We start from the raw sequence: 12,327 nt of genomic DNA on the forward strand, positions 1-12,327 counted from the left end.
TCTCTATCAGGTAAGTAAAAGTATTTGCTGGACAGGCGGCCCAGTTCCGAGCCCCCCAGAGGTCGAAAACTGCTTTCCACATACAGAAGTGATTAAAGTCGATGTTGTGCTTAGGCTGGTGTGGAAATGAGCTGCAGAACAATGGACCACTTACTGCGGAGCCCGGGAACTTAAGAGGCAGACACAGTGGACAGGAACCCTGCGCATTTTTATAGAAATTCTTTTAGATAGACAAACAAGACCAGCATGTCCAAAGTCTTCTGTTCAGATAAGCTGACATGCCAAAATCTGGTTTTATAAATCATGGAATTTGTGCTTCTCAAGGGGACATTTTCCATATGCGGTGCATGTTCCCAGATAGTGACATTCTACCTGTAAATAATTGAAGTGTGTGTGTGTGTGGTTGTGAGTGTAGGTGTGAGTGTGTGTGTGTATGGAAGGAGGGAGAGGGGGAGAGAGAGAGACAGAGAGAGAGTTATCTCTAAAGCTTCATATTACATTTACCCCACCAAAAGTAAGTTACCAAAAAAAACCGGTTCTCCAGTATTAGCAAGTCTCTACAAAGTTAAACAAAGCTGGCTTTAACACAAATCAACAAATCTCATAAAGTTATTAGTTTGTGCACAAGTCGGTAATGATAAATGGGCACAACTCCAAACACTTTGTGTCCTAACATCATAATTCACAGAGAAGTAAACAGCCACATCCTTACCCCAAAAAACCTCTCTGGCTGCCTTTATTCCCTAAGCCCATAAAATGGACTGCATGCAAGTCCTCAACTGTTCTGTTCATAAGTGTCCCAGTGCACTCAGTACCCCCCTCACATACAGACAAGTCAACTACACACCCACTTCTCAGATGAATATAGTAAAGCATTAAGTGGGCTATTCAAAGTCCAAAAGAAAAAAAAAAAAAACCTGCTGGCAGCAAGCAAGCTCAGAGAGGCCTACAGCCTCCCAAAGCCGCCTTCGTTCCCGTGCTGAAATCTAAAGGAAACAGTACAGAAAGCAGAACTCCAGGAACGCGGCCACACAATCTGCAAAGATTTGAGGCACCTAAAATTGATGGCTGCTAAAACTCACCTGTGTCTCTATTTAGTAATACAAACATGGATCAATGCACAAAATATGGGAGCAGAAATGAGAGCACTCAAAGTTCAAAGCTTTAAGGTCTAACCTAGAATCACTCGGTCTCTGCTGACATGCCTCAGTTTCCTCCATCTTTCAAGGAAAGAAGAGGTGGAGAAGGAAAGTATGACAGGAAATGAAAACCATGCATGCTGTTTATAAAGGAAACCAAAGCTATGGTGGGGATGAACTAGTTAACTTTAATGAAACATCTATTTTTAAATGCTGGGAAATGATCACATAAATTGGCAATAAAATAAAGGGACCAGCCATAGCTGGATGGTGTTCAATCTCCAGAGAAAGGTCTAAACTCGTACAAGCCTAAAACTGAAGATTTGGCCAAAATGGTCAACAGAGCTTAATGCTTTACGAGCGACATTAATTCTCTCTTGTAAATTTCCACAGTACCTTTGCAGGAGCCACCGTTGCCCCTAGGGAGGATACCAAAGCTGAAAGAATATTAATATTAGGCAAATCGCAACACTTTTTACATACTCTCATGTATATATATGGCACCTTGCCATCCATAATGGATTTAATCAGGACCCCAATAGGGAAACCCACAAAAGGCCTATTTCTCCAACAAAAGCCACAGCAGCCTGAAACAAATCTACAGCTATTTGATTTTTATTTTATTTATAGGAACAGACCTTCTATCCCAGGTTCCTCAAGATAAGCCACCAAAAACTGCACCTGACAGACCCGTGGAGCAGCCATCCTCAGAGCCGGATCATTGCAGAGAGACAGAGAGGAAGAAGGACAGAGGAAGGGAGGAGGGAGGGAGGGAGAGCGCAAGAGCGCAGCGAGGCAGGCTCCAGAGCACTTGTCAACAATCCTCCCCTGTACGTAATGAGCAGGCGGCAGTGCAGATTCCGGCGGTGCAGATTCCACGCGGCAATAGGACAGCCAGGCGAGCGGCGCAGGGGCCTGGGGGAGGGGAGGCGTCAGGGAGAGGAGGTTATTTATGTGGCTGGGAGGGAATCTAACACCAAAGAGGAGGGGTCTGGGGCTTTTTTCCTTCCTGGTAAATTAGAATGAGAAAAAGGAAAAGATGGACTTGCTTTTCATCCTGCAATTTCCTCAACCTGCAATGCAGACAAATCCTTATCTTAGAATTTCTGACATGGGGTGTGGGCCGGCGGCGCGCCACTTTGGACGGGAGCAGTTCAATTGTCCACACTTCTGTGTGCCCAGTGTGCCAGACTGCCCCCCTCGTGCACACACTCCCCCCCCAAGCCCGGCAGCGGGGTCCATGGCACATTTTCAATGGCATCCCTTTTTAATATCATAATCTGTGTCATTCAGCACTTGCCTTTTATTTATTTTTATTTGTTTTTTTGGCTGGGAAACCTGGGCAGCTCTCCAGACAGACTCTGCAGAAATCTCTTTCCACATGCTCCTTCTCCAGCCCGCCCGCCCCCTGCCTCCCATTCCTGTTACCAGGGTGCTTCATCACTTCAGTGATGACTGCATGGGCCACCGCTGCCCTCCCCACCACAAGCGCACAGACACCCCTCCCCCAGACACATAAATTCATCTAATCTAATAAAACAGAAGCTCTTTTCCCTCATTGCTTCTTGAGGATCTTTTACAAAACGGGCTCTGTGGCCTGGCAGCTGCCGAGAGGGATGAAAAAGGCAAGATTCCAGCGGGGCTGGCCAGCTCCCTGGCCTCAGATAACTGGAGCTCGCATCTCCTTTCATATGTCATAAGCTTTTTGATTGTTAAAGTCAATTCTCCTGAAGCTTTAGAACTTCAGCTGGCAATTATCATGTCCAAAACACATGCTCTGAACACCAGCCCACATTCTCCTCTTTATGCCTCTCCAGAGGGGAAAAAAGATGGTGGCAACACCCTCAGAGAACCCACATGGTATTGAAAGCTCCACTCACAGGCTCATCCAAGGGAACTGGGGAGAGAATGCCCCCTTACTCTTACTTTTAGCTTGTTGTTGTTGTTATTTAACTACTGAATGAGCCCCTTCTGGGCTTCACACAGGTGAAGCTATTTAGAATTCAAAAAACCCTGAAAGCAGACCTGTCCTCTTCACAGGGCCAGTGACTACTCTGTCCACTACTGCTGGTTCCTGTTTCCTAAATGACCATGGCATCTCCAGCTGCCTCACTTTCAAGCAAAAACTATCAGGAGGCAGGTGATGGTCTTCCCTAACCTCTACTTGATTTCCACCACTTTAAAACCAAAATATAGGTAGGGCCTTAAGAGATAATCTAGTACAACCCTTCACTCTACAGATGAGTAAACGAAGGCTTATTCAGGCCTGGTTCTTAACCAAGGTCACAGTATTAGTTCCTTATAAGTTCTCAACAAGCAGAAGGCCATCTATGAACCCTGAGGTCTCTGGGGACAGAGGTAAGCTAACACACCAGAACAATGTCATGGCACAAATCGCTGTAGGATACAGGCTTGGAAAAGCCTCTCCAATCATTACATGGCCAGTGTGAGCCCAGAACAGACCCTCATTCCGTTCTCTCCAGTGCAATATATTCCTATGATGGTGAACAACTGTTTGGCATGTGTCCCACTGCAGCATAAGTCATGCACAGTCAATTAAAGGACATTTAAGGGATGACTATTTGGCTTTTCCCTCTTCTTTCTACTGGGACTTGTCTTTAAGTGCCTTTACTAACCAGAAGCACCCAAAAGGGAGAACTGGAAAGAGGGTATGAGACAGATATTTGGATGTATAGTAATCCTGAGAAAAGGTTAGTAAGGAACTGCAAACCATAAGACATAAACAACCAGCCAGAAATGAAGCTTGAGGGTCATGAATGGGATACTGGTCATCCTTAACATCTCCACCTCTGACCAATCCGACACAGCCATGGCAACAAGGGCTCTGTGCTCTTTCCATATCTCTATTCTCCCTGGCTTCACTGCTGCTTCCTCTTCCCATCAACTAAAAAAGTAACAAGGTGTTTAAATTCAAAAAGATAAGGCATAACAGGATGTTGGCCCCAGGCTGCTCTTAACTTCCAAAACCATCATCAGCATGTGACCATGCATTCAGTATTCCCTAAAAGACAGGCTTAGCGTCAACGCTGGCCTGTGCTCTGCTGCTGGATCAGGAAGGGGAACTGGAAAACTCTTGCCTGTGAACTTCCGTAGTTTTTGGACTGTTTACATCAAACGTCGGTTTACCAAAGAGGGAACGTATCTTCAGCACCAGACAGACTAAAAGCACCAGCACCCTCTGGGAGACACACAACAACACTGAGAACTAGGTTCAGTTTAAGAACAGCAACACAACTTTCAATATTTAAATTCTGAGAAGAGGGGAGGGCAGAAAAGGAGACTTGGCAAGGACTGTTTCTTGTTCAAAGATAATATGACTGACAGCATCACCAGCTAAGTTTCAACATCCAAAGATCAGAGCAAGTCTCAATTCTCAAATGAAGACAAGACTCCCCAAATACTAGCAACTCCATCTACCCCCATTTTATTTAATTTTTAATAATACAAAGAATATCTGCAAACCCAATCACTAAAACATTATCTATTGTGCTTCCCCCCCCCCATTTCATTATTGTTTAAGTTACAGCACAAATATGCATGCCTGAATAGTATATTATTTATTTTGATTCTCTTGTTCGTCTAAAGTTTTGTCTATTTGTTGCTATCATTAACCATGCTGCAAACATCCTTCTGCTTGTCCCCTGGAAAGCATGCACTAGAGTTTCCCTGGGATACATACCTAGGAGTGGAATTACTAGAAATCCTTGGATACACAAATACTCAAATTTATAAGTTAGTGGCAAACTGGTTTCAGGACTCAGCTTTTGCTAGTGCACCAGCAAGGTACCACTGAATCTCCAAATGTTTAAATATAAGGACCTCTTATTACTCAAGACTCCAGAGTACAAGTCACTCCAATTGCTACTTCAGAACAGAACAGAATTTCAGGAAGGATGTCCTATCCAAAGAAATGCTCTGCAGCCAGCCAGGTACATGGCCATCATCCACCTAATTATCACCTCAGCACCAGGACATCTGAGGACCTATTTCTGCTGCTAAGAGCTTTAGAATCAAAGACCCACCTACGTGCACTACCATGTCATTACCTCTGAGCTGGGCCAACTCCAGCAGCCCACCAGCTGCATTCAGCATTTTGCTAGCCTTAATCAAATTTAGATATCTAATAGTACCCTGTGTTGATTAATTAAAGAACCTGCTGCCTCAGAAGAATTAAGACCTTGTTTTACTCATATATCCAATCAAGGAAGTCAGCCCATGTTGAGGGCTGGGATCCACCTCGTAAAGGAAAGACAAGCCTGCCAGAGCTAGGGCAAATCCTGGAGTACTTCTTACCACCCAAGAGCAGCCTCCAAAAGCTCTCCAGTTCCCTGCTACCTATACAAGCTACTGCATACGAAGGAGGCACCTTAACATGTGAGTTAAGTGCTATGAACAGCAATTTACCAAAAATACTTAAAAAGGAGGGACAGGGTAGCGTGGGTTGCCCTGTGTGAGAGAAAGGCATAAAAGGTTGTGGAGTCTAGGAAGTCGAGGAAATAGAGGATTTTAATGAGTGCCCTGCATTAGCTATGTTCTCAAAGATATTTCTCTGTTATTTGGGCTGAATTACATGGTATATTGATCATATCACCTAAATTATCATTTTTAAAAATAAGCCAATATGATCCACTGTGCTAATATCTGACTTCCAAAACTACAGAACCATCATACTAATAATAAATATTGTTAAAAATGTATGTATTTAAATAAAATTTAAGACACTGGCAATATACCAAGCAGAATTAAGTACATACAGAGTCTGGCTTGAACCCTTTCCAAGAGGCCTTGGTAATTCCTGAAGCGCCAACAGCACTCAACTGTATAATGCATGTGGCTGGCCCTACAGCCTATGTGACTTCAAGGCCACAATGTTCAATTATAAAATAATACCAATAATTACAAGAACACAGAAGGGAGATCTGGGCTGGGTGACTGTGTATTAACTAGTGAAACAAACTTGGTTGCTATGGACTTAGTCACTAATACCAATGAAATGGCACTACAATTAAACCAGGAAGTTCAAATTAATAAGCTATCAGAAAAAATGTCTCATCAGATTTTTTTAATTTAGAAAAAGAAGAAAACTGGTTTATTTGGTAAACATCTACTAAGCCACTAAGAACCTTAGTGGTTCACAGTGCACATACTGTAATTTGGACAGGGTTGCCTGCTTCTAATCCTAGTTTTACTCCCTGTGAACTATTTGAACTTACGGAGAATCACTGAAAGCCTTCTGTGTCTCTGTCAGTTTCCTTATTTGTTAAATAGGCATAAGGAAAACAGTGGTTTTAAGACATTAACATAATTATACATATGTTGGGACTTCGCTGGTGGCACAGTGGTTAAGAATCCGCCTGCCAATGCAGGGGACACGGGTTCGAGCCCTGGTCCAGGAAGATCCCACATGCCGCGGAGCAACAAAGCCTGTGCACCACAACTACTGACCCTGCGCTCTATAGCCCACGAGCCACAACTACTGAGTCCGCATGCTGCAACTACTGAAGCCCATGCGCCTAGAGCCCACGCTCTGAAACAAGAGAAGCCACCACAATGAGAAGCCTGCGCACCACAACGAAGAGTAGCCCCCGCTAGCCACAGCTAGAGAAAAGCCCATGTGCAGCAACGAAGACCCAACACAGCCAAAAAAAAAAAAAGTAATTACACATACATTGAAGTACCAATGGCACATGACGAGCGCTTTATGAAGGCCTACCTATATGCCTTCATAAAACTTTGGTGCTAATGAAATACAATTTTTTGTTTAATATATACTTTTAATTATTTGATTATAAAAACAAATAGAAGATAACATATACTTTAGCTTTAAATATATGTTTTAAATGATTCAGATAATGGATTTCAAAAGGTAAACAGAGAAATGATGCCAAGTTAAAGAAGATTATCAACACTGTGATTTTGAAAATGAATTGCCATAATATTAAGTAAAATTCAACAAGAATTCCAACATGGCCATGTTACCTACTTCAGAATAAAGAATAATGGAAAACTATGTTTGAAAAGTACTGGAACCAAGAGCAGACTCAGGTCACAACTGAAGAGCAGTTGATCCCCTTTTCAAATCTAACTTTGACAAAGCCTATATGGTCCATACACTGCAAGTATGGTAAAAGATTGATAAATGGATGCCAATTTTTTGAAGTCTTTACTTCAGCAATTTCACTTCTAGAAAGTAGTACTAAGAAAGTAAATGGAGAGACAAGAATTTATGTGCAAGGATTTCGACACAGTTCGTCTTTATTATTTTGTTGCTCCTTTTACTGGTTTAAATTCTATCTTTATTTAAAGAGAGAGAGAGAGGTCTCCTACATCAGCTTTCTGAGCCATGCAATAGACTGGATATCAGTGCTTTAGTCTTCAAACCTGGCAACACCCCACAATAGTCCATGAGGCTCTGGGGTAGCTGGCTTGAGGGCATGTGTGGCAAATGACACGTTCTCAGCATTCCTTGAGCTCTCAAGCCTTAGCATCCTTGCATATGGCGCTCCCTCTTTTGGCAGACTCTCTCCTCTGTCTGCCCAGAAAGTTCCTGGTCCTCTGCCTGGTCAGCCTTTAGTGACACACACCCCCTGCTCTGCAGGTGCTATTCAATCTCTAATACCTGACTGTCAGGGGACTGACCAAGAGGATTTAGTCTTGCTCATCTTAATAACCCTCGAAACAGCATAAGCCTAGAGAAAGTGGTTGAGGCCTAATAAATGCTGTCGAAAGCATAAGTTGTTTCTTGAGGCCATCTCAGGGCCTTCATAAGCCTGAAGCGCTCTTATTGCCTTGGGGGGGCCTCATTCTACAATTTACCAAGCTTTCAAAGGCATCCCATCCCTGCTTTCTTCCTAGAGAGAAAAATGTTTCAAATAATTATCTCTTTGTGCTTAAAAGTATTTTGCTAGGAATGCCTTGTGTAATCTATAATACACTGGTTTCCTGGCATTCACCGATCAAAATTAGGAATTATTGAGAAATAACCTTCAAGTTTTCAGGTGAAATAAAATTAGAGCTCTCATAAATTTGATACTTACTAACCTTCACATTATGTTTTATACATATTAAACCCCTAAATGATTTTTTAAAAGAAATGGAGCCAATAATTTATTTCTACATGTAAAGCTGTTCTGTGTCTTCCTCAAAGTATTTATTTACCTTTTATACCCTGCTAATTTTGATAAACTCATTTTGTTACTAACAATTTCAAATAAAAACCAAAACTATAATCCTCCTATCTTTTTTATAAGGTGAAATTACATCAATCACTATTAACAATTTTGTGTATATTCTTCATGGTATTTTCCTTAAAAGTATCATGTAGACTAATGCTAAACATGGAACGCAATTTTTTTAACATTACACATGATTTTTAAAAATCACATTTTCAAACACTTAGTAACATGAGGAAAGACTTACAATGTAACTTAAACTGTAGAAAATTCCACCACATAAAACAATTACGTTGTGCTTAAAAAATATAACTGTACAGAAAGCAGACCAGAGAAAATAAAACTAGTAATAAAAACTGGTATTCTCCCCAGCAGAATCTTCATAATTTTCTGAAATTTCCAAATTTTCCACAATTAAAATGAATTTCTTTAAATACAAAGCCAAAAGGAAATCTTAAAAATTATTTAAATGGTATCAGAGGAAAATAGGTGTGTCGCCGTCATAGAAGCAGCACCTGAACGCAAAAGAAGTAATTAATGAAAAAAAGCAGCTATTTTAAACATTACTTATGTCGTGCTAATAAAAAGACCTGGATAAGGTACATGAGAACGGTAGACAATTTTTGGAGCCAGTGATACACTGCTATATGGAAGGCAAGGATAATATGAACATTGTGACATTAATACCATGGGCAAGAGTATTCTGAAATTGCCCAAAACACTAAAAGGCATTTGAAACAAATATTAATATTGTTTCACTTTCTCAGGACTTTTCTACATAACATACCAAAATAATGTTTCTGAAATTGACTACACTGACTATCTAAAAAGACTTCCAGCCAAAAACAACAACAGAAGATAGAGCATGAGGATAAAAGAGAAGAATTTCACCACTATGCTCATCCTGTCTCTATAACTGCATGGTCTAATTTTGTAGACTCTAGTTACATGCGGCTTTTAAAATTAACTAAAACTAGCCAGACCAGCTAGGTCTCGAGGACTCAGGAGTCACAACTGGCTAGTGGCTACCGTACAGGACGACAAAGACACGAACACTTCCATCATCGCAGAGAGCTCTCCTGGCCAGCGCTGACCTATAGAATTTTCATGCCTTTAGTCTCAAGACCCAGCAGCAGCCCGTGTCTGTGTGCTGTCCTCTGCTAGGAGTTAAGACCCAGTACACAGGGCAAGTCGGACAGACCGAACTTCTTTTCAGGCAGCAGGGTGAAAGGACAGGAGGGGCGAACAGAGCGGGAGCTGATAAATCCCCTCCAATGCGGCACAGATGGCTCACAGTGTAAGTGGTCTAGCTCTTACAGGAGGGGAGAAGGGAAAACGGAGGTTGGAACCATTCAAAAGCCACAAGCTTATTCAGAAAATGAAGAACTGTAGAAAAACTTTCTCTGTGCCAAGCAATTACACCAAAGGGGCACTTTTATCACAAACAATTTTAGGTGATCCTATTGTAGCTTGAGGGTGAAAGGTCAGCAAGCATCAACGAACAAAGTGCCACACGAAACTGTTCTGAGTTAGGCTGCACCTTGCTGCCCTCGAGGCTATAGGCACTAAGAGGTATAAACCCACAAACAGAGGACTCTGGGCTTGCTGCCTCTGTTCCTATACATGCAGGAGACCTCCAGAGAGAAACCATCACCCCACATTCCTGTGTGCAGGGAGAGGCGTGGGTGGGGAAGGATGCACACACCATAGACACCTTTCCTCTAGATTATCTCCTATCCACTCCCCTCCAAGCTCTGCAAAAGCCTCCAAATGCTTCCCGACCCAACAGTACACAGGGCACTGAGCGAGCTGGAAGAACACGAGCCTGCCATAAACACATCCTGCCATCACTCATCACTAAAACAGAACCAAGTGAGACAAGGGATGGCCAGAGTTTTATTTTACTTAAGGAGGAAACCAGTGAAGGGATGATTGCTCACAGCGATACCCAGTTACCGGCAGAACTAGAATGATAGGACAATGTCAGTGCATATTACAACACATCAATTTTTTGATGCATCCAATAGTGCTTTAAATGGCTGGAATCCAAGAATTTGGGGCTAATATAATTTGACAGATTGCAGTGTGAACGGTTACATCACATAGCCTCTATCACTTCTAAAAGGCTGCTGAAAATACACAGGCCCCAAGAATTCTGTTTCCTTGACCCTGACCTAAAGTTTAGTCGCCGCTGATGTACTCCAAAGCCATTCTCCCTCCGCCTGCCTTAGGCCTGCGCCCTCCACCCAGCTGGCACAGATCCATCCTCTTTCGTGTACCAAGTGCTGGCTCAGAGACTACAGAATCCAGCGCTCTGTGCCCAGGAAGGGGTGCCCCACCCATACAAACCAAACTCTCACTATTCCTACAGGGCAGGCTTCCCAACACATCTGAGGAATGACCTGCTGGGGAAAACTAAACAGGGATCGCTTCCTTTGAGCTTGGTCAGGGTTTCTGCTCTCCAAGTCCTAGGGTGAGGTCTAATTACAGGATGCTGGCACCCAAACCCAGGGAACAAAACAAACCGATTTTAATACAGTCCCTTAAGTATGCTGTTATATGACACAGCTACAGCTTTTATGAGAAGTGGTTAGGTAATGTATACCTAGAACCTCAATAACAACTGCCCTTTGAATGCCTCTTTTCTGCCAGGTACTAAGGACTTTAAATAAATCATCCCATTAATCACCTCTGAGAAAGAAATTATTCCTCCACTTACAGAGCTGGGAAACAACGGGCAGGAGCCAAGCAGAACGGCCAGATCAGGTCTGCTAGTTCTTTTCACCTTGGTGGGACTGGGAGCCATCCTTTCACGGATGACAGCATGGTCCTCTCTGCCAATTGCCACGAGAAAAGTTGGAGGGCTTTGGCCTCCTGGCCCAGGACTGGCAGGAGGATGAATGCCCAGCAGTTCTCTCCAGGAAGCCTCTCGATCGTGTGCATTCACGGCCCCAGGGCCCTGAGCGCAGACCAGTGCAACTGAGCCTGCCTCCAGTTCCAGAGTCCACCCGGGAAGGCGTAATTCCGGTTCACACAGGTGCCTTCTCGCTGGGGATATACAATATGCAGACGTTCTGAGCTCGCTCTGCCCACCACCCGCCAAAAAAAACCCAGTCAGTTCCTCAGACGGAAAGCACCTCTTGACCTTGATTCTGCTTCACAAAAGGGCTAAGACACTGGAGGAGAATTCGTGACAAGTCAGCCCGCGGTGGTGGCCAGTATCCTTCCTTCCACTACCAAGAGTAGCCACTTGATGGCAATCTTAACCTATTCCCTTGGAATTCTTCCATAAAGGGAAACCCCAGGAGAGGGGAGGCACCAAGAGTGGGATGGCTGACCCTGTGGACACTGCTAGAAGACAGCATCTTTGCAGGACCTGCGTCTGCAGCGGCAGGAGTGTCCAAGGTGGAAGAAGAAACTAAGCCACCATGCCCCCTTGGGTTACTCGCCACAATACAGACTCCTGCGAGGGCCTAGGTAGAAGTGATTATACAGGCTCTGCAGTCAGACAACTCAGGAAGATGGATATCTCTCAGGCCCCGTGGCACGTTCACATCGGGCTTTCCATCAACAGACTGAAGTGCGAGGCAGACAGATGGTAACAAACAGGCTAATAAATCAACGGCAAGCTCCCGCCTCTTATCTCAGCACCTTGTCCCCTGAAACCACAGAAAAAAAGCCAATAATGAAAAAAGGCAACTTTCCTTAAAAGGTGTAACACTTGTTGAATAAAGCAGCCCAGCACTTTCCTTCTTATTTAAATTGTAAAAGAGAAGGAAAAAACAACAACAAAAAAAGCTATTTGCATCTTCTGCAGAAAAGGCTCTCCAGAAAAAAAAATAGAAACACACTGTAAATTGCATTCACTAGACACTTCTATTTTCAGTGGCAGGAAGATAAACATCAAAATGTGGGGAGAAGGGGGAAGGAAACGGGACTGTTATCAGGAACCAGTTGGCTCTCTCAGCTTGGATGATGACGTGCCCCCACCCCAA

General features: G+C 43.3%; 1 protein-coding gene across 11 annotated transcripts in view; it reads right to left on the reverse strand.

Moving 5' to 3' along the window:
• JARID2 (jumonji and AT-rich interaction domain containing 2) overlaps positions 1-12,327 on the reverse strand; it is a 242,564-nt gene that overhangs the window by 103,452 nt on the left and 126,785 nt on the right. Inside the window, exon 1 of one of the 11 annotated variants that reach the window (XM_049716353.1) lies at positions 1,778-1,947. The exons of the other annotated variants lie outside the window; for them this stretch is intronic. Within the exon in view, the coding sequence (XP_049572310.1) occupies positions 1,778-1,844 (67 nt within the window). The 5' untranslated portion in view covers positions 1,845-1,947. Of the gene's footprint in view, positions 1-1,777; positions 1,948-12,327 lie in introns of those variants that run through there. 11 annotated transcript variants of the gene reach the window in all.

Source organism: Orcinus orca, chromosome 10 (genome assembly GCF_937001465.1).
Source record: "Orcinus orca chromosome 10, mOrcOrc1.1, whole genome shotgun sequence".
Classification (NCBI taxonomy): domain Eukaryota; kingdom Metazoa; phylum Chordata; class Mammalia; order Artiodactyla; family Delphinidae; genus Orcinus; species Orcinus orca.